The following is a 23259-nucleotide window of genomic DNA, read 5'->3' on the forward strand; positions in this document are numbered from 1 at the left end:
TCTCCCCAGCAGCTATTCTGCATACTTTTGATATGGCCTCAGATAAATCATTTAAGTAAATAAAAAAGGTGGAGACTTAAAGTGAGGATACAGACCTAAGAAGGTAGAACAGAATTTACCAAGCCTTCCACAAGAGCTACCCTTACCGAGGTCCATCCATGAAAGCACTTAGAGAGAATGCAGTTCTGAGTAAGCCAATGTGTGATTTTACAGAACAGTAAGATATTCTATACCATATTCACATTGGGGTACTTGAGGAATTATTGTCACTGTCCAGTGCTAACAGCCCACATTTCCTATATTATTCAGAAAAAAAGTGTAGCATACCTTCTATATTCTCCAGAGGTGAAAACTTGATCTCTTTCTTCCCTTGCTCATTTACTATGCAGAAAACTTCAAGTTCTTACCCTGAGGCATTAAAACTGGTTCATCAAGTGAGGTAACACAAAACCCCTCTCTATTCTTAGCTCAGGCTATATAAAGGGAGCTGCAGTACTCACTGTAAGTTCCTATACAGGGATCTAGTGAATAGTTACTGGTCCCTTATGAACTCAATGACTAGTTTACATTAGCACACAGACACCTTCTAGTGTAGCTAAGGCTGCAGTGACTGACTTGCATAAGTGTTTGCAAAGACTCACACTGTTGTTGCACATCCAAGTATGAAACTGCACTGGTGTGGTTGCAGTTGTAAACATTTCACAGACATCACAGGCATATCCTTATGCCTTAAGGATAACTTCCCACACAGTGGGCCTTGTATAACCTCCTCAAGCAAGACACGCTACTTCAGTGAGGAGGACAGGCACCTAAAATAGATGTCATCTTCCTTCCCCAAAGTCCAACAATTTCACAAGCACATTTTTCCTTTTAAAAAGAAATTAGTATTCACTGACTTACTTCTGCAGTGCTTAAAGAGAAAAGAATGCCTTTAGGCTTTCTAGTTGTTCTTTAACTAATAAAAAGCCAGATAAGTACTTTGCATTTGTAATTTAAATGCTGCCAAAACTGTGGAGTATCACTAGAAATGTGCACCACTGAGCCTGTCTTTCTAGATACTTAGGCAAAGGTGCACTGGGCTGCATTTTGGGTCGTAAAGTAATTTTTGAATGTCTAAAACCTATACAAAGAGATCGAGTGCGCTCATTCAAAAGTTCCTATGTAACAGGAACCAATTCACATTTCTCAAATATCTTAAACTAAATACAGAGAAATGCTACATAAAGGAAACTGTTGCGACAGAAAAAAAATCATAAGTTTAAACATTTAAGGAATTTTAGAAAAATTTGAAGCATATAATTCCTTAAAGTTCACCTAAAAAGCAAAGAATTTGCATCCAAGTTTCAAAAATTGCCTGAAGTTAAAAATATCTGCATAAATGCATCACTTTTGCTTTAAGTTTACCTAAATTTTAGAAACATGTATGAAGGTCTCATACTTGTCTGGAAATATCAGTATGAAATCACTTACTTCTGAATGCTTTCTGCTTGGGACACAACTTTTATATTATTTCTACACAGAAGTCACAAAAATTGACTATCTTGGAGCAATGTGAAAGTGGAAATTTACAATGGCCTGTTTTAACAAGACTATTAGCAATTCCGAAGTGCCAAAATGTTCATAAGCTGTTTTCTTTCTTAATGCAAAAAAACCAACAAAAATCTTAATGTGCAGGGAAACTAGAGGAAAATTTATGTTTGTGTTTTGGATAGTAAAAACACAGGGAACAGTTTTTTTAGTACTAATAGCAAAACAACTTTCAGTATATGCCTTAACAGACAGGAGCATAAAGATCCTTATACACCTGCAACAATTGTACTAGGCCTTGGAAATAAGATGACCAGCAGATCAAAAACTGATTAAAAAAAAGTGTGGGTTATAGATGGACATATTTGTGAAGTTAAATACTGCCTTCTTAGAGGTTCAGTTTCAAACATCATATGTTGGTTTCCTGCTTCTGTCTAGTTAGAGTAAGAACAGCAGTGCTAAAGAAGACAAGCCTCCAGTAAAAACACTGCCCACACAGACCCTTTTGAAGTAGGCTGCACACTGAACTGCCAAACACTCTACCCAGAGCTGGAGCTGAGCCCTCTGTTCCAGCAGTGTTGTAACACCTTATGCCCGCCTCAGCCACTGGCACCCTAGCAAACGTACGTGCGCAAACGCACATGTGCACGGAGCTCGCATTTTCCAAACCTCATTCTTTCCAGTGTGGCAGGGCCCAATAGCTGGGGTGCAGACCATGAACCCCCTTGGACCATCCTGGCTTCACCCAAGGGACCTCCCTCCCCACCACGTATTCTAGATCCACTGTGTCTCTGGAACAGCATGTGCTGGCAAAGTCAGGCACGGCTCTTCCTCAGGAAGGGCAAACCTGAGAACAGAAGAGTTGTCCTGGCTTTATGGAGCAATGCAGAATGACAGCTAGCGAGAGAGGGTCAAGAACACAGTCAGCGTGTATCTCTTAATCTTGCCTCACAGACAAATTACCTTCCTACAGTCCTGTTAGAAAAGCACCCTTCATTAATGCCCTTTCCTCTTCAGGTTATTAGCTCCAGGACTCTACAGAGACAATGTCATTCCACAGACCAACTGGTTTCATACCCTGCTTCCTATCTGTCCTTCTTAAGAAGGCATTCAGTGCCCTGTCACCTGTGTGACCCCTCCAACATTCAATTAGCCATAAAATTGAGAGATGAATAATGCATCAATTATACCCTGGCTTTTCAACCCAAGCAATTTCAGCAAAAATCCCCAATCGTGTCCCCCCCCCCCAGGTTTGAAGCCATTAAATAACTGATTATGCGGAAAGAGTTATTAGGCAATTATTGTAAGCAATCAACATATGTAAATGGTAATGACTGTAGGCATACTTGACTGTTTTAAATACCATGCTCACATTTACAGAACCAGTGCCTTTTGAAAAGGCAGGGAGAAAAATAGCCTTCATAAAAAAGCCCATAAATTTATTTAATTACGAAGAAAAAAGTAACTTGAATTACTGACAGAATAAACTCATTACTAAGTTTAGGACTGATTATAAACTTACAACACCTTATTATCTTTGAATAGATTTGTTATTCTTAATATTTTAAAGAAAATATACAATTATTATCAGCTGTTAAACTTCAAAAGAATAACCACGTCTAAACACACAAAACATTTCAACAGTTCTCCAAATTTTGTTTTAAATTATCAAGTAAAGAGTCCTAAACTCTAATACTCTGTACTGGCTGTGAGGCCACAATAAGACAAACTTTGTCTTTATTGGAAAGAAATTAAATGATAGTAACTTCACATACTTGCAGGAATCCTTCAGTCTTTTACATTCAGGACAAAACAAATAATGAATATTTTATCAAATATTAAGCAAAATACATATTCTTTAGTACCTTCCATGTTGTTTTCCCCTTGGTTAAAGAAGTCCTGGCACTCAAGCAAGTACAATTAAAATTCATATTGTACTCTACTGAACAAGCTTAAATTTGTCAAGTATGAAATTTATACACTGTATTCTGATCAGCAGACCAATCAAAGAAAGACGACTAGTATTAGCACTGCAGTGAGATATCAAAAGACATAGACAGTAACTTGGAGACGCTGATTCCTACTGTCTACTTCTGGACCACTGGAGTGTTTCAGTAGAAAACATGATGCAAGAGACAAATTATTTCAGACAAAAATACTGATATAAGAAGGGGACTGACCTTTGCAACATGTAAGACCGATCTGCAGAGAACAGATCTAAATGCTGAACAACCTAGTACTCTCCTTGTACAACTTGAAGAAAAGAGGCCAAGTACAAGAAAGGGACTGTTTTCAAGTTATTAGAAACTCCAGAACACTTTTTAAAGTTAGGTTTCCATGGTAGCATTCTTTTACTACACCTTCATTCTGCATGACTCTGTCCAAGGATGACCATGATCACGCAGAAACTAAGTGCAAGTAACGTGGATCATAAGACTTAAACACATGAGTTTCCAGTTTAAGAACAGTCTAGCATTTGTGGATTAGACAGCTCCAGAGAGAAATATCTTCTCTTTAAACTTTCTTTTTAACTGGTAAATTTACAGCATCCTCCAAGCTCCATGGGAACCAAGGTCTACAATACATTTGCTTCAGTTATATTTTCTACTGTGAAATCTGGAATTCCTTTTCTTTCAAATCATTATAAAATTTGGTCAACTTATCTTACTGCACTTTTGCTCTTGGAAGCAAAGGTAAAACAGGCACTTAATTGTAACTTAAGTAGTTGCTAAATTTAAGGAAGTAGTAATTCTTGAGTCAATGCAGTCTTATTAACTGATGACGTTTCCTCAAGGGAATCACCATCTGGCTAAATGATGCATTGCAAGAGGGTCTGAGAAGAAAATTTTAATTCATCCTGGACAGATCACAGTGTAACAAGGCTGTGCAAGCTTGCAGGTGTACATAAAGATACTTCTTACATCTTTTCCTTCCAAGAATGGCAATAAAACAAGCAGCAAATGCCACAAAAATACCTATATGTGGCAAGGTTTGATATAAAGGCCATGATCAGCACGTCCCATGGTTATGTTATGCAAACCCACCTCTGTTTTAGGCTATGAGGAAAGTAATTTAAGGCACTCTGTCTAGGAAGCACTAGGATAGCATCTGAAAGTATGTATCAGGAAACACTACTACTTATACAGTTACTGTATATATTTGCAATGGTTGTAATTTGTTTTTCTGGCATATTTTGAGGCTGCTGCAGAATTTTTATCAAATCTACTCCAGTGTGAGATGACTATACATCAACTAGAACCGCAACAACACCTTAAATGGGGGGGTGTTCAGCAACTTTAAAAAGAGAGGGAAGTTTCAAAATTGCCAAGCATCCCTCCCTCAAAAACAGAAAGAAGGAAAGATGGCACAGAAAGCCATAATATCAAAATACCCAAACATTTGCCTTGATATGTGACAACATACAATACACAGAGTGAAAATACATGAACTGATAAGTCAAGTTATTGTTAAAGTAAACAATTAAAAATTATGTAATTTCATACTAAAGAGGGTTTAAGAAAGTTATACTAATTGAAGCTGAAAATTAATGTAGACCTGTGACAGGAACAGATAGGAGAAATTGCTGATCTTAAAGATTCAAAGACTTGAATGAATGCTAAGGAAAAAAGACTCCTGAGCTAGCATGAAGATGTTCATCACGCACAGAGCCAGAATTTGAAAACCTTGGGATAAGCAAGACTTATCCATGGAAGAATTTCCTGCATAAGTGTCTGAAAGAGTCAGCAGAGTTATTTATTTATTTATTTTAATTCACACATGTCTAACATGTGACTATGCTTTTGGTATAAAGCTTTGCAATGCAAAACACAGAAACAAATAAAGCAATTATATCAGCCAACCAGAGCAAAAACAACTTAACCATTCATTGTGCAAATAACAAAACACTTGTGTAAGTCCCTGCATTTACTAATGAATTATAGGCATGTAAATAACATAGTAACTCTTTTAACTACACAGTAGGCTTGCAGGTCACTCTATTACCCCGCCTGCCATTCCACCTTACGTGGCAAGAGCAACTATGCAGCAGGATGACACAAATTCTCTGTAACAGGTGATGTAGACATCACATTGTGATACAGTTTTAAAAAATCTAGTTTTGCAAGTGTACTATGCATTAATACTGTATAACTACTACTCAAACAAATATGTAAATCCCTACAGCTTGACTGGCTTACATCTATTTTAGACAGATACCCAACATCTATACCATCAGTAAAGCTCTGATCATAATTCTGCACCAAAAAAAAAAAAAAAAAAAAAATTCAGCTTTCACACAGAAAAGCTTGCTACTGTAGATTGGTACTGTAGATTATTTTTTCAGGTTCAGTTTTAAAGAGGATAAAACACACACACACAAAAAGAATTGTCAAACTGCTAGAAGGAAAAAGAGTTGTACTGCCTTTTCCTTCTGCTTTATCATAGGTTCTTATAGTCTTTGTTTCTCACCAGTCAAGATGCTTGTTTCTGATATATCTTTCCTTACAACATGTAAAAAGCAGTAGTCCAACTGACAATATCCAGAGTGGACTACAGCCAGTCTACAGCCTGATTTCCCCTGTTTGGCTAGGCCAGGGAAACAAAAGAACACAACTCAACTTGCTGCAGGAATCATAAACCACAATGCAGCAGGGGCTGCTACTGAGCAGAAGATAGCACGGCAGTGTTTTTGCCCTGCAACCTCTGTCTCTAACACGTGTCCACATAGCGACAGCCAGTCACCTCTCAGGTCTGGATCCCTGCAACCTGTACTCCTAAGAAAGCAGCTAGACAGCACTTCTATAACAGATGGCATAAGAGAGGGAAAAAGCAAATTCGTCACCCCAGGAGAAATGCTCCTCCTAGTGCAAGAAAAGACTTCACTGCAGTGAATTACTAAAAACACAGGGGAAAAGCATTCCTTGTTTCCTTCTCATCACTTTTAAGGTTGGGTATGCAGTCCAATGTGGAGGGGCTCACCTCAGCTTTGCTCCTCCCCAAGTTGGACAGCTACAGCAGAGAAGTCCTTGAGCAATTCACACTATGTCACTAGCCTGCAAAACATCCTGAAACTAGCATTCAGACCACAGTACGTAAAATGCCGGACCACTTGGGGGGAGGGTGTGGAGGAGACAGTTTAAGGTCATAGAAGTAATTTGTGGCAGAAAAGAAATAAACCCAGATTACCCTAACCACTGGGCTATGGTCCTGCTATTATTTTGGAACTTGTGCTGTAGGCCAGAAAAGCAGAGTTTGTGGTTTCCCTATTCGAGTTCCATGACAGGACAGTTTGAATAGCTAGAAAAGAATCTTTGTTTGCTAATTCACAGAAGAATAAAGCCTCAAATAACTTTTTTCCTCTTTTAAAATGGTCCTCTCATTCCTGCAACACTTTTGAATTTGAAATTGAAATGAACATTTCAGCCTATCACAATCTTGCTTCTAGGCTAATGAAGACAGACCAAAACAAGGTTCAGAACTGTGAGCAAGATGCTACACAAATACTGTTTAGTGAAAGAAAGCTAGTTTTCTGTTTCTAGAAGTAACTAGTATATAAATTTGCCAAATTAAGTCAGACCTTTTTTTTCTTCTTCTTAGTTCAGCAATCCATCTGCCACAACAAATATTAGCAGGTATTGTATCTTAGTACTGAAGTGTCTTCAAACCCATGCAAGATGTTAGCGAACAGCAGGTAGAAATTACACCCCTACTGTCAAGTCTGAATATAGGCCTGAAGATTTCTGACACTGTATTATGCTACCATCTGCTGGTTCCCGTTAAATTAAACCTCTGAACTTTCCCTTCAACCCATTCACCCTCCAAAAAAAAAAAAAAAAAAATCATCACAGTTTGTACAGAGGCTTAAAATTATTTTTCCATAGCAAAATACTAACTTTTTCTAAGGTAATTCCACAGTTCTACACAGCTTTTTTCTTCTTTTTTTTTTTTTTAAGCAGGTGCAATAGTAACTGTTACATATGTTCAAAACATTTTTAAACAAGAGATACCAAACTCATCCACTCATTTACTTACATTCGGCTAGTTTCAATGTTTTCAGAGTGAGGTTCTCCTGGTGATCTGCAAATACAGATACAAAACCTTAAGCATTATTTTAAGTCATTACAATATGAAGAGTCAGGAAAGGTGGAAAGTGATGATGATGTATTACTGCCACTAAAAGCATCAACTTTTATGCACTTCCACATTTAGTTTGACCAAACTCTAGAAGACAGTTTATAACATAAAACCTGACAATATAATTAAGCCAAATTTCTCTAAGGAGGACAGCACTTTTCACCCCACAGCTTACACAACAGCAGCCATTAGAGAAGAGTTCTGCTGGCAGTATTTCTGTATTGAGGTTGTACAGTTCATCAGTTCTGGGCTAATCCTTCATAACCACTTCTGTAACCAAAACGTATACTCAAAGTTTATCAGCGATCAACTGTTACAAACAGATTCTCTGCACAGTTGGATGCTAAGAAGCAGCAGCTCAGAAGCAGGTCTCAACAGGATCTCAAAACAAATTTCGTGTGTCTCTACTTGAATTTATAGACATAATCTCACAGGCAGCTTTCTGTTTCTTCCTTCCAGCCAACAGGTCAGCCACTAATATTCAGAATTAGGTGTTACTGCCTGGCATTTTTGAACATGCAAGCAGCACCTATGTTCAGCTTGCCACCCCCCTTGACTTAATTTAAGGGGTATAGTTCCACATTAACTTAAGTAGGCTAAATTATAGCTGTTGAGCTCCTCCTTATTCCCATCTTCTTCCTTATGCCAGCACTGATTCAAGAAGTTAACATTTAATTTTTCTTTAGACAGATTACTTTTTTTCCTCCCTTTGGGACTTCCTCCTACCCAGTGAGTTTGTAGCCAGATGAGCCAGGAGACAAGGCAGTACAAATGCAGCAGTTTTGACTTCAATCACCTTAAGCTGCCTTGAAATCATATCCTGAAGGACCTCATCCAGGCTTCCACTTGGGTATAGATTTTGGTACAGTTGACCAGAACTGCCATGCTGAATACATTGCGTGAGGAGTGGAAATAGAGCACAGCCATTACAGTAAAACTCTGTAGCTTATATGAACAAAAATGTCTTTCATGACAGAGCTTTCTCAGAACAGAATTGACCTAAAATCTGCAAATAAAACTCACTTTGTAGGTTTCAACAGAATTTGCTAGGGAACTTCAGTTAGCACAGCTAAGCAGGCTCTCCCATAGCTTTACCGGGAAAATCTTTGTTTATAGGAATGGAATTTCCAAATTTCTCTGTTCACTATATGACTATCTCTACTATTCTGAACACTCTAACAAATCTCCACCTGTAGCCTGAAACATTCCCCTTTTTCCTATGTTTCATTGTGGTACCTTACCGGATGGTCCCTCCTATTAATGCCTGGACTGTTCTCCCAATTCTCTACTAAAATCTTAATTCCTTTACTGACATACCAGATCTTAGCAACTGTCTGGATATTACCAAACTGTACTATATTAACAGACCCAGTGCCGAGAAAGCACTTCTGGCAGACAATTTAAAATTCCTAGGCTAGCTGGATATTATGCAGTGACAGATGATGCAGAACACAGGAAGTTATTTTATTTACATTTCACTAAGTTATAAAATTCAACTGACACTATGGACAGAATTCTGAACTTACTATCCAACTAACTTTATACTCATGTTTGAAATGCAAATACCCTCTAACTGGAAAATAACATAAAAACTGCCCAATCTCATAATTTGGTCTCTATTTATTCCCTCCAAATGATGTTTCTCTTACTCATTAAAGTTCAGGACTGACAAGATAGTTGCTGACAAAAATAATGTTCAACAGCAAACAACCCAAAATTTCATTTCCCTTCAACTCCAGTGACCAAAACAAGTCACTAAATACTTAGAGAGAATAGACACCCCCCCCCCCCCCCCCAAATATTCACCTAAGCATGTAAGAGCTAGAAGCCATACAACCTGAGGAGCAGTGGAAAGAAGAGTGTTTATATTCATACTGGCTAGCTCCTCTATTCACATCCTTTGCTTCAGAAACTGACAGCAAAGAGTTTGGAAGTTTGAGGTGGTTGCTATCTTTCTTTTAGTCATAGGGAATACAACCTATTGGTTGTATGGGTAAGAGTAGTGCTTTAAGTTGCTATGAAAATCTAAGTGAAATAGTAGTGTTAAAACAAAAACATCAAGAGTATTAATCACTTTGAGCCTTTAAAATGCACAGCAGTATGAAAAATTACAGAAAAAGAGCAGATTGGCATCTAAACTTAGCATGTAAAAAAGGTAGCCTGGTGATTTGCAGTATAGACACGTAAACACAGCTATCAGTGTATCCAAAATCTTTTCTATCCTTATCATTTGTGTGAGTTTTATGTGGGCTTTGAACAGACAGTGCAGTTCAGTACATGCTATTCTGCAGAAAAGGTTTCTTCTGTAAGATAAACAATATAAGACAAAATTTCAGGAAAGTTCAGAAAAAATAAAACCTAGCTGAGTCAAAAAAGTTTGGTCCTCTAAGGTAAGTGGTTCTACAGAAGAGAGGGATCAAATTCCTTCAGCTTGTTGTTTTCTATAACATGAGCAGACCTACCATAACCATGATTTGCAGAATTATTAATGCACTTATTAACCAGATTTTAAAAGGTTTCAAATGACAATGTAAGCACCAAATAAAATGAGCTTTCAGCATTCATTAAACAACGTGGAAGACCAATCTGATTACAGGAATTGTAGTTGTTTGTTGAGAAGCTATTTATTCTGCAATATCCAATTGTTTACAAACAAGATACCTTGTTATTCCTCTGAGCAGGCAACAGTACTGAAAAATAACTACATAGTATGGCAAGACGTCCTTTCATCTTGCTTAAAATCTGAAACAAGAGTTCTGTTCAGAGAAAATCTCAGAGCAAATGCTCTTATAAATTTTAGCTTTGCATTAGATTGTAGATACTGATCACAAGACACCAACTAATCTGAATACTGCAGTATGAGCTAGCAAATTCAAATGGTGGCTCACTTCCAATAACACAGGGAGCAATTTCTCCATTCTGCAAGCCACTCCTTTTACCTCCTCCACTGTACCTCCCTAGGAGAGAAAAGTAAAGGTATGCAAGCCTACAAATTTTAACATCATCAAGTCTCCTGGACAAATACTTTAAAAAATTGAGCAAAGTGCTTAAATAAGTACGCTAAACAATTTATACAGAATTTCAGTATGACAGTAAAAACCACCAGAGACTTTCAAGTGATAGTACTGCTCTTAAGAGGGATACCACGGAGCACCACAGTGCTCATCTTAACAAGCAGGCAGGGGCAAGCTAAGTGAGCATTGAAATCACTAAGCAAGAGGGTAAGTCAACTTTGCCAGCTGACTTATCTTAAACAAACAATATACCTTAGTATCACTTATAAAACTAACTTCAAGCCATAAAAATTAAATACTTCTAAAATAAACATCACATTAAAAATGATCCCAATAAACAACATGATACACTTCATGCTTACCTTTTACAAGCTGTGGCCATTCGGTGACATCAGGGTGATCACAATTTTGAGTCACTGATTAAAAATGAGTTGTCACACCAGTCCTGTATCACGCTGGGCTAAGCATAAGCTTAACAACTCTAAGTAAGTAAAAATAATTTAGTTGAAAGTCCTTAGAAATTATTTTCAGCCAGTCCACTAAAAATAAAAACCATAAAACCGAAGAAAAATGTTGATGCTAAGCACTATTTTATCTGCAAGATTAAGACCTACTACACAAAAGTTAGTTCAATTTTGAATGGCATTCTAAGACTTCTAGAGTAACTCACTATGGTACATTCAACTGGTGAGCTTGAAAATTCATCAACTTATTTTCAGCCTCTCTAAAAAACCAAACCCAATACCCATCTCTTGGACCAGTGGAAAGCACCCAACTTCAAGACAACAAGCATTCAAAGATTTGGAAGCGTGTGCATAAATATGAAGTGTAATTTCTAACTACAATAAAATTTCTTTACTTGTTTACCTGCTACAACTCAATTAATACTGGTTCCTAACAAGGCTCTGTGTTCCCAGGGGGAGCAACATGTAACTTGCTCTTTGCTGTGTGCCTCTCCCCAAAATGAAGTAAGCTAAAGATATGTCAAAGTTTCAGAGGAGCAACCTTTGCTATCTGTGGCCAATCTTTTAGGTTCTTTGCTCCATTTATACCACACGTACTCTCTCCTCTCCCTTAAATTTTCAAAAGTGTATTTTACCTGTCAATTGTTTCCTGTGATCTGGCTCCACCGGTATAAATTGAAGGGTTGGTCCTTTACTTTGTCACGCAGGTGGCAGCCAATGATCACTCAGCAATACTCGTGCCCAGAGCGCCCTGGGACCACCCCAGCTGATTACTTCCATGGCTGAAAAGGAACCAGTTAGTCTCTTACCTACTGCTATTATCTACTCTAAACTTAACTTAACTGATAAAATATTTCCAAACATAACCCTCAACACTCAATTCACCCCATTCTCTCTCCCACCCAAGCTCCTAAGTGCACTGGACAAAGACTGTAAAGAAAAAAGGCCTCTGATGGAGAGTCAGATCACAAACAGCATTGCTCACTTTCTGTTAATACAAAGTTTTGATTAAAATTGAAATGTTATTACTGTGTTTAGTAAATAAAAAGTTATCTTAGTTTCTCTAAACAGCCAGTAGCTATGAAGACAGACCTCTGTACAGTATCTGAGAAGTTTACTCCTGTGGCTCTAACTCAGATGAAACCTCACATTTGTAGGTTGCCATGCAGCAGAAGCCTCATACAGAAGCAAGGTGCACAAAGGCTAGCGAGCTACTGAGGGCACACCTGCAGCTCCCTGCAACACCCACAGCCATAACTACCTGGTGCAAATACTAAGAGAGCACATCAGAGAGCTTTAAATGTTTCAGTAAAGAAAACTTTTGTGCTTCAGCCCAATCTATTGCAAGATTCTTTCAATAAGGTCTTAGGTTTGATGAGCAATCAAGCATTCTCAATGCTAACTTGTATCTGTTGACTTGTCAGAGATATGAAATCACTGATCAGTAAGCAAGGCCCATGATTTTCTAAAGTTTGTCAGAAAAGCTGCTGACTTTTGCCATGCTACTACAATTTGCCATTCTGCTACAAACTCTGCAACAGAAAAAAATCTGCATTAGTTTCAGAATGATGCTTACTAGTTTTATCAGGTATGTTCCTTGAGGTAGGAAAAGTGACATTTAATTATTTTAACATCAGTAATATTTGAGCCTTCTCATCTAAACACAAATGCAGTCGACATAAGGAAAGCAAAAAAGAAGCAGGCTACCAAAAACCTCCGAAACAAAACAGAGGTTCTCTAGTATCTATGTTTTACAGGTGTAAATTGTCAAAGTTTAACTGAGTCAATGCTAGGAACATAGTACAATGAATAAAAGTCAGTTGGAAAGGTTCCTCATCTGTCAACATTAAATGACAAACAGGGTAATGATTTTCAAATTAACGTTTGCTGATCATCAGCTGTACAGAAAAGCAAACAGCAAAAACCAAGATGCTGAAGCAAAACTAAGAAACCTTAAAACACTGCTTATGGCGTTCTGATTGTTTAAGACTTGACAATGTCCACTTTTAGGCAAGCCTTAGCTTTAAAGAAACAGATGCCTATTGTAAGGCAGTGCTTTCTTCAAAAGTTAAATCTACGTTCTTGCTGCTTTCTGAACTGATGTGAAAGGGTTCTGTAAAAATGCATTTAGAAATTAATGCCACTTCTAGCACTTTGCCCAAGTAACTTTTAGTATGCTGGTCAAAGAGGACAGTGGTGTTATCTCTAATGCCTCATTGCTTGGAACACCCACATTCTGTCTGACTGCTAGAAGTACCAGCTCATGTCCTGGAGTTCACCAAATCAATCACTACCTACCTAGACTTGTGTCCTGTATCACCCAGACCACAGGCAAAAAATAATTACAGTAGTATTCCATTCAACCGCAAGCATCTTAGAACAACAGGCTGACAGCAACCTTAGTGAAACAGGGTTTTCCTGAGGCTGTTTCTTATGGGAGGAGAGAAGTCATGAACACAATTGTCAATGGTGAAGGAACACATGAAGTGTTGGTGCTGGATTCAAAAACCATTAGATTTCGGAATGCTAAAGAATATGCACTGAGGTGGCAGCTCCACAATCATGGCCAAGACAAGTTTGTGCCGAGGCCTGACACAGATCCAATGCTGTTAGTCAGGTCTACCACGCTACCGAACATAGTATCTACAGCAGCTCTGTGAAGAGAGGCAGTATCTGAACTGGCATGAATCTCACTGAGCCGAAGTTAACTCACCTAAGTTTTGTAGTGAAATTTGTACCTACAAATTGAATTTTTCATGGATCAGAGGTTTGAATCAGGTAGTTGCAGCATTTCTGATATGTTACAAGACACCTTAAAACTAGATATACTGTACTGGGGTCTAAAAATCTCACGCTACTTTTCAACAATCCAGATGCAAGAAATCTTAATGAATCATTTTTCCTTCTATTTCCTTCTCATCCTACCTTCACCACCTATCCTTGCTGCCACTCCTGTGGGACAGGATATGATTGGCAAGGATTCCCTAGCACAGATGAAAGAGTTCATTTTTCTAAAACCTTACTCATCCATGCATGAGCAGAGTACTGTCTGCTGGCAAAGAGACCAGCATATTGAAACGTGGGGTGGGTGGTGAAGGAGACTGCCATCAAAGACCCCTTATTCTGAATCTAGTTTGAAAAAAGGACATTTTGACTGCTGGATCCAAACAAGACAGAAAAAAACCTGGTAAGAGAGTCAAAGGACACTACTTGATCAGGAAAGGGAAGCCACACTGATGAATACACTAACATCTTGGAAAAGGGCATTTTGAAGAATAGGAAACTGACCTAGACCAACTGCTTTTCTGTCACAGGAATTCTTTTACAAAAAAAACCCCTCTGGATGTAACTTACCTTTTAGAGGGTAGGAAGAGCAGCCCCAGAGCAGATATTTATTCTTATTACTCAAACAGATTTCTCTGGTCTTCACTGTCATGATTAGCATAGATTACAGTTTAGGCTTTCAGACACACAGAGCAGCTGAAGGTATCAAACGAAGTTTGTGCCTGTGGAGTATGTCCAAGAAATCTGAGATGGCTGCTAGGCTCTTTGGGACTGGGCAGGCTCCAGTACAGACACATCTCTATCTGCCTAGTGACTATTTACAAGAGGTAGATTCAACCAGGACTGCAACAACTATTATAATTAGCAAGGCAATACACAAGATCCACGCCTTCAAACCATATATCTGAAGAAGCTTGTGTGGCTTAGAGTAGCCCTCATTGAGGGGGAACAGGAAAAATAATGTTTATGCAGTAGTTTGAAAGAACACGCATTTCTCCAAAGTGGCAAAGGTGCGGATTTTCTGAAAAGAATGTTCCTATCAACTCAAAAAGAGGGAGGAAGTAAATAATAAATGAGTGAAAGAGCAAGAAGTCAGAAATCAAGTTCAGATGCATCAAAAGGGGCTAAAAGCAACTTGCTGCATAGCCTGATGAGATCTTCTCTTTGCATATTTCATTTAAATCTTTAAAGTCTGGAATCACAAACATGAACAGAGAAGAGGTCCCTAGCTTCAACATACAGAATCTAAAGCCACACCACGGAGAACCTAAGTACCTATTTGTCAGCAATCAAAAACAAAGCCAAAAACTTCCAGCTACAAATCACTTAATTGAAAGTTGTCACTTGCATGGATTTCCTATACCTATTACTTTCCCTGTGTTATTTGATGTTCATTTTCTGTGACAACACAGCAATCTGGCAGCTGACACCCAGTATCTGAGGTCTAGGAAGATCCTTGAGAGGAGGAACACTTTTCTTATTTAAACTATAACTTCTTATTAACCTTATTGAAGGACGGGTGCCCTGGGAGGTGGCATTTGTAGGAATTTAAGTTTCCTTTACAGAAGCATTCTTAGTATCCACCCGAGCAATCTTTGATCCAAGTATTTTTAAGATGCTCTTTTTGACAGATGATCTAATGAAAATGGGGGTGATTCACCTGTACAAAGAAGTATGACGATCTTCCTTACCTTCCAGTGCCAGAATTTTAGTTGCTTAATTAAAAAATAACCATCTCTCTCAAGAAGATATCACTAAAGACAGCTTTTTTATGTTTTCTGAAGAATCCCTCTGAATCCCCCAAGAATGAAGTTGATACATTTCCAGAATGACTTTGAGTACCATGATGAAACGGACATTCATCATCTATACAGTAAAAGGTGCCCACAGAACTACGCTAGCTAGCTTACCATTTCTAAAAAGGAACTGACAACTGATAGGAAAGCTGGCCTTTTAGAACTTAAGATTGATTCAAGTGTCCTGGAAGAAATTGTAGAATGTTCACCAAATCCCTAAGTTCAATCTTAACTGTCACTTGCAGGAAAAAAAAAAGTAATAGGCATGTTTGAGACTTAATTTCTTGATAATGTTGGAAACATCAATTACTTTTGTTGCTTCCAACATAGAAAACATGAAAAGACATAAGATTCTAGAAGTTTTCTTCATGCAACTAATAGCAGGTCAAATTGTCAATGATCCTGAAGTAAAATAAAACAGCCACTAAAAAAAACCTGATCACATAAATCCTAATGGAGCTACACAAAACCAGTGGTAAGGCATCTATACAAATTTTTTTCCACTGGCTGGTAAACGAAACCATTCAACTAATAACAACAAATACAAAATCACATAGTTAGAAGACCAAAAGAATTTGGTTCTATCCTGGAAAATGTCAACCTGAAGTGATTAAGGCAATCACAACTGACGAGCAAACACACACATGCTCCCAGTATTACGGCTAGAGTGACAGATAGGACTCATGAAGGGTTCCTGGAAAGGTGTCTGTTCATCTGCACAAAGTATTTCAGACATGTTCAAAACTTGAGCCCAGTTCTCCAATTACTCAATATTCTCCAAAAGTGTTCCAGAAGTAGCAGAAAACAGCCACAAAGACAGCATGAAGATAGGAGAAACTGCCTTGTGATTACATAATGGAAAGAGTTCAAAGTTAGTCAGCTAATCAATATGGATACTCGAAGAAATTAAGTCCTCTCATAGCACAGAAAGAATACATAAAAAAGATCTTCCAATTAAAAGAAAGCATATAAAACCTCCACATGAATAGAAACTGAAGGTTGACAAATTCAAATTAGAGTAGGAACACAAGCATGCAGGATAGTGAGGACAATTAACACTTGAATAAATTATTTGGGATGGGGATCTGAATTTGCTACTATCCTCAAATTAAAGCTGGTGCCATTCTGGAATTTACACTTCAGTGAAAACACAAGTTACTGAGTTAAGTAAAGGTAGAATTTGGTGCATCACTATATTGAGAGATCGACTAGAGACTTACATAAATGCTTCATCCTATAATATCTGTACACTTACTTTGCCTTGATGTCAATACTCCACAAATCACATAGCAACAGAAAAAGGTCTAGTGTTTGCTCCCATTCCCTCCCCCCACCCCAAAGCTAAAGGCCTGTGTGTTATTCTCATTTTCTACAACTGCCCCCGCAACTCTGTACCCTAGATTTTCCCTTCAACATTTGTTTTTGGTTTGATATTTCAGTAAGATCATCGATGTACTTTATTCATCTTTGTAAAAGAGGGAAAGACCTGAAATTAGCATCTCTATTTTTCACTTGAACCACAGCTGATTTTTCTTCCACTATACATACTCATTTTTTTGCAGCAGAACCATTTGTTTCTATCTGTTATGCCTACAACTTCAGGCTCTCTCCAAAGTGATATACAGTTGTGAATGGAAAGCCCCACCTACATCAGGAGGTGAAATCCAATCATCTATTTAAATTTCTTTTAGTAGCTCTCCTTTTACTATTTAAATTTCTTTTAGTAGCTCTCCTTTTACTGGCTAGGTATCAGGTTAAGTTATTTTCCAAACAGGTAAGTTTTACAGCTTCACTTCAGCTTTAATATTTAAACTTTTATTCCATCTGTCCTTTTGCTTATGCTTTATTTTGCTTTCTTTTGCTACCTGTCTTTCATGCAGCCTTCCATGTAAAGTACCTTTCTGTTCACCAAGTTCTTCAGTGTCACCAGCATGTTTGTTTATATATAGTTTATATTAAGACCAAGCAATCATGCAATTCTGTAGCATAACATTCAGCTTTTCTGATGTTCCATTAGTATTCATTACTCACAAGTTGTGGGGGATTAGATGGGAATTCTTCATCCATTTATGAAGCGCATACCATTACAAAGACTCTACGCATACATAGAGTGGCAAGCAGTTCAGAAAAAAAGCAGCCAGCAGAAATAACAGCAAGAAAGAAATAATGTCTTAGGTTTGAAGAAGAGCCATCATACACACAACTGGTATTGAACTGGAGAGCAAGAAGCGGGTGGGTGGTCCCAGTGGTGCTGTGGGTGCAAAAATGAATATACACTACCTGCCAGATGCCTGCTAGAGTAAAGGACCAATTTATACAATTCTCTCAGGAACATCTGGACTGTGATAATGTAACATTATAGCTTTTTAAGAGATTTACAGTTTTTAATTAGCATACACTATACTTAAAGTTTCAGCTTAGAATTAATCATTTTAGCTCCTGTCTATAGCTTCCTATGAAACAGAACTTAAAGGGAAAAAAAAAAAAAAAAAAGACACCCAACAACCCTTCTGCAAGGTTGAGATTTCAAAACTTTAAGTATGTTCCTATGTTAAATTATCTTCGAAAGAAAAATCTAGACGTAAACCCATGGCATATAAAACTTGTATCAGCAGTTACTGAGTTCTTCCCCACAATTTAAGTGGTTAAAGTACACACATAGCTTAGAAGCAGTTGTTGCAGTAATGACATACAATTTTACATATGCATTAACAGACCTATTTAATTCGGTAGAAAAATGAACTTAAACAAGAATTGTTTTTCTGAATGCAGCAATGCAAAAAGTTTCAAAAATTCTCTTTGTACCAAGCTGCAGAACTACAGAACTTAAGAGACAGTACAGAGTGGTGCACTTACTCCATACGAGCAGGTATCTCCACAGGACTACACCAGAATAAAGTTAGAAAACAGAAATTAAAATAACTACAAGTTAAGGTTCCAACCTTGCTGTAATACATGTACATATTTTTAAGCTGGCTGGACATTTAAGAGCCTAGACAAAAAGAGATACCGTGTGCCCCACTGGCTCACATTAACACTGCTAATAAAGGTTACATTTCTGTATTTCCTAACATTCCAAGTTGCAAATTTGACTTACACTGATCTTTGCTTAAGTTCTCCAGTAGTTCTGAACTTATTTTTCAAGTCATACCTAAAAACTGTACAAGCCTCACTATAAATATGCTCAGCAGTAAGGAAAAAAACCTAACCATTCAGAAACAGCACCAATTCTTATCCAGCCCATGGAGAAAGATGGATGGTAGCAGCATGATGCTGAGCTTGTAAAACAAATTAAAAGGGAATTCATCAATGTTGTATCATCAGTATTCATTTTCTCCAAGAAAAATCAAGTAACTCAGTTATCTAGAGAACTATGCCTAAGTAACAGACATCACAGTCGAAAAAATACAGGAAAAATGAATGCGTGTGTTTCTTCCTGAATTTGTTTTCAACTGTTTTTCTTCTTTAAATCAGGGAACAAAACTATAATTATTTGTTATTATAATTCTTAGCATACACACAACATATGTGAAAACATAAACATACCATATCTTTCCAGAGCTGCCGGAACTTGTTCTTTCAAATTCTAAAATGGACTTCTACAGTTCTTGTACCTATAATGCAAAACATTACATTTCAGTTTTTGTACTATGCTCCATACCAATCTGAAGCTCAATACAACTTCAAAATTATACATTCAAGAATGGCCTTTTTATTACTCACAAGTTTGCAACTCAAGGAAAACATAATACCTAGAATCATAGAATATCTCAAGTTGGAAGGGACCCATAAGGACCATCAAGTCCAACTCCCTGCTCCTCGCAGGACTACCTAAAACTAGATCATATGACTTCCCAAACTAAATCATACTTCCCATAAAAACCACAACAGAAAATACTTAGTATGTTAGGGAAACTACAAAAGCAGAAAGTCCATACACACAATGTTCCCTATTCTTTCCTCTGTAGTGATGCAATAGAGTTTTACAATTCCATTCATCCAGTTCATTACAAATATCCATTTCCTTCTTCTGGAAGATTCTGGCAAGGTTTCTCCTCCCCACTCCCCACTCCCCCCCCCCCCCCCCCTTTTTTTTTTTTAAGAATTGGTATTTATAATAAGGAAAGAAAAACCCAACACTCAAAAGAAGTCACGAATAGAACTGCATCTTTGTCCTGGCTGCACAAAACTGGAGTTTGATAATCTTTTCTACAAATGGTTCATTTCCAGGGAAGCCGTAATTAACAAGGGACACATGACTAAAACATTTTCAACAAACACCTAAAAGCACAACCAATTTCAGGGGAAAAAGTGACACATATATATAACTAAAGAAATCTAGTAATTACTTTCCAGACAGGTACTCATTTGGCACAGGGTATCACATTTTCAGTATCGTGAAGATTTAATATTTAATTTCTTGGTTCTGAAACTCTGTTAAGAACAATCAAATCCAATGCAGCTGATTTAGGCTTATCTCCGATATAGATCAGAGTTCCCACGGAGGAAACCCTGATCTGGTTACCTTCAGAGTACATTCAGGTTTGTCTTAAAAGATGTCAAACCACAGAGCTCCCATCCACTCCATACCAACAGCAGAAATCCAGAATATCTACCTTATATTCTATTAAAGGATGATTCTTCATTCACAGTAATGCCATTAGGCGAACTCAATTAAAGTATTCTGGCAAATGTGACCAGTATTTTCACACCTTGTATCACAGGATTTCCAGCTTAAACTCCAATGTATATATTTGCTCATGTACACACAAAGAGCAATGTCACCTATATAAAATTCAGTCACTCTCCTCTAAGGTACAAAAGCACCAGCCTTCACTGTGCATAGAGTATAAGCAGAGGACAAAGCACAGCATGAAAATGTATCACAAATACATCTATCAGGGATTTATGATTATTGCCCAGCAATAGGAGAAAAGAAAACAAATGTTCCCAACATAACTGAAGCTATGTAGGTTAAGACAGTATAATTTATAGAAGAAGTAAGACCACAGTGGAGGAGATGGAGACAGGGGATTTGCTTAATAACACGTAGCCAACAGCAGAAGAGCAAGTAATTCCAACAGCACAAAACTGAAGCTCCTGGACTTCCAGTTCTCTTTCCTCAATCTCCCCCCACCAGCTACAACCAAGACAGAGCAGGAGTTCAGCAGTCTACTAAAAAATTTTGGTCAAAGGCTACATGACCAACAACAAAATGAAACACAGAATCTGTAATGCTTGTCTAAAAGGAATAAAAATAATTTAATCAGATGTGCTTTGACATCCACCTTTAGTATTTTTATTAACTAGCATTAAGCCACACCTACCTAAAAAAATGCAAATGACAAATGTGACTAAAAGCATGGCTAACACTATTGCTTCCACTCAACATAAAGAAATCTTGATCTGCCACATGACCAGAGCCAAAACAGCTGCTTGTTTACAACTGTCACACATTTTCAATAACAAAAAGGGACTTCAGGGCACACTGAATGATATTAACAAAGATGGTAAGCCACTGAATTAACCGAACTGTAGAATACAGAACTGCAAAATACTTAAGAAATGAACTATAAATTATAAAAAATACTTTGCAACTCATGTCTGGCTTGATGAAAGACATCACGAAATCACCTCCATCATGTGCTTAAACAATGTTTTCCACTTTTTTTTTTTTTTTGCAATAACTGCCACGAGACAGCAGCGGAAGAAAGAATTCGGAGAGCACTACTCTAAAGAAAATGGTAGGTATTTTACCTAGTATTACAGATGCTCTCACACAATTTCAAATATATAAGTTCAAATAAGAATCATTTTCTTCCACAGCTGACATTCTTAATATAACAACATTAGCCAAATAAAAAACAAGTATTCACAAACATCCTTCTTTCAATAAGATATTCAGGTCATAGGAACCATGCAAGTGGAGTATTTATCACCACCTTTTAACATAAAGGGCTCAACCTTTGCAACCAAGAAATACCAGTATTTCACAGAAGCGATACACTCTCTTAAGAGCTCCTATGTCCTTGAACTCTGATGGTATTTGCAGGTTGTGTGGACTGTATGAATGTATTTCTATGGTCCACAATAGGCAAGTTTTGCTACAACAGCTGAAACACATCTACGTGCTGCTACTACAGTCAGTGTACACTAGCATACCTGGGACTTTCTAAAAAATATAATAGGGTATATACACATATTAAACCACAATATTCATCACCAAGACTTTGGACATGAGATTTCACTACGAAATAAAAAGTAATCATCATCTGAATACGGCTATACAAATATAAAAGGTAAAAACATCATATTGGAAATAGAAATTCTGAAGTAGCAATAGACCTCTTCAGTATTATCTAGCTTTGTAAAAGTTTTTGATACCTCCTAAGAAAATGAGAAATACTGTACTGTAAAATCAAAATATTTTAAGCATTAATCAGCTCAAACACATGACTAACCATAATGCAAAAATAAAACTCGTCTACAACTATGGCAGCGTTTCCCAAAGTATTTTGACCGGCAGCCCACTTTAGAAGTTCAGCTCCTTTAAGAGCCACTCAACCACCCTCTAACACCGCAAGCCTGCTGAACTGCAGCTGCTCCAACCTGGGTCCCACAGAGCACACCAGAGCAGTAGTACACAAGTAATGCCAGAGCCCGGCTGCCTGGACAAGTCTGGCATCTCTCAGCACCGCACGAGCTTGGCAACACATTAGAGATAGCTCTTGTGCCTCCCCTGCGCACAGCTCCTAAAGGTAAGGGAGAGGGGGTGTTTATTTGTCATTCTAATCTCATTTCACCAATTTCTTTGGTGTAATGATTATCAAGGAAGTATCAACAAGTCCAAAAAGGGGTCCACCAAAGGGAGCAAGAGTGTGGTCTCCTCTGTGAAGGAGAGATGAAGAACTACCTTCACCCCTAGAACTCTAATTCAGTCAAGACAGCAGAAGTCCTGCCACAGTCCTCAAAGGACACCAGAAAGAAAAGCAAGCCATGTGGACTAATTGCTGCCAGAGAGTTATGCAACAACCACCAAACCCAAATACAGGTTCCATGATTTTCTGCTTGTGATCCCATTGGTTGATGCAAGGCCCACCAAGACCAAATTTCCATTGGGTTTCAAACTGAGATGTTGTACCTTACAGTTTCTGATACACTTTAATTTTGTCTTATTTAGTTATTTAGGTCACAGCTTTGAAATTATGTCACACAAGGATTGAACATGAAGGCACATGGAGGGCAGGGAGGTGATTAGAGACAGCCAGCATGGCTTCATCAAGGGCAAGTCTTGCTCAACCAACCTAGTAGCCTTCTGTGATGGAGTGACTACATCAGTAGACAAGGGAAGAGCTATGGATGTCATCTACCTGGACTTCTGTGAGGCCTTTGACATTGTCACCTACAACATCCTTCTCTAAATTGGACAGATATGATTTGATAGGTGGACTGTTCAGTAGATGAGGAATTGGTTGGATGGTCACATCCAGAGGGTAGTGGTCAACAGCTCAACGGGTCAAGGCAATCCTAAGCACAAATACA

The 23259-nt window shown here is 37.9% G+C and overlaps 1 protein-coding gene across 12 annotated transcripts in view; it reads right to left on the reverse strand.

The window, feature by feature from the left end:
- Positions 1-23259, reverse strand: part of UBE3A (ubiquitin protein ligase E3A) — a 54687-nt gene that overhangs the window by 25627 nt on the left and 5801 nt on the right. For 5 of the 12 annotated variants that reach the window (XM_029998945.2, XM_041119501.1, XM_029998944.2 and 2 more), the window contains 4 exons: positions 19264-19331; positions 11773-11919; positions 11036-11154; positions 7558-7602 (listed from right to left, as the gene is read on the reverse strand). In XM_029998945.2, the coding sequence (XP_029854805.1) occupies positions 7558-7602; positions 11036-11055 (65 nt within the window). In that variant the 5' untranslated portion in view covers positions 11056-11154; positions 11773-11919; positions 19264-19331. The remainder of the gene's footprint in view (positions 1-7557; positions 7603-11035; positions 11155-11772; positions 11920-19263; positions 19332-23259) is intronic. The other 7 variants (XM_029998947.2, XM_029998946.2, XM_029998943.2 and 4 more) reach the window with 3 other exon arrangements.

The sequence above is a fragment of the Aquila chrysaetos genome, chromosome 23 (genome assembly GCF_900496995.4).
Source record: "Aquila chrysaetos chrysaetos chromosome 23, bAquChr1.4, whole genome shotgun sequence".
NCBI lineage: Eukaryota > Metazoa > Chordata > Aves > Accipitriformes > Accipitridae > Aquila > Aquila chrysaetos.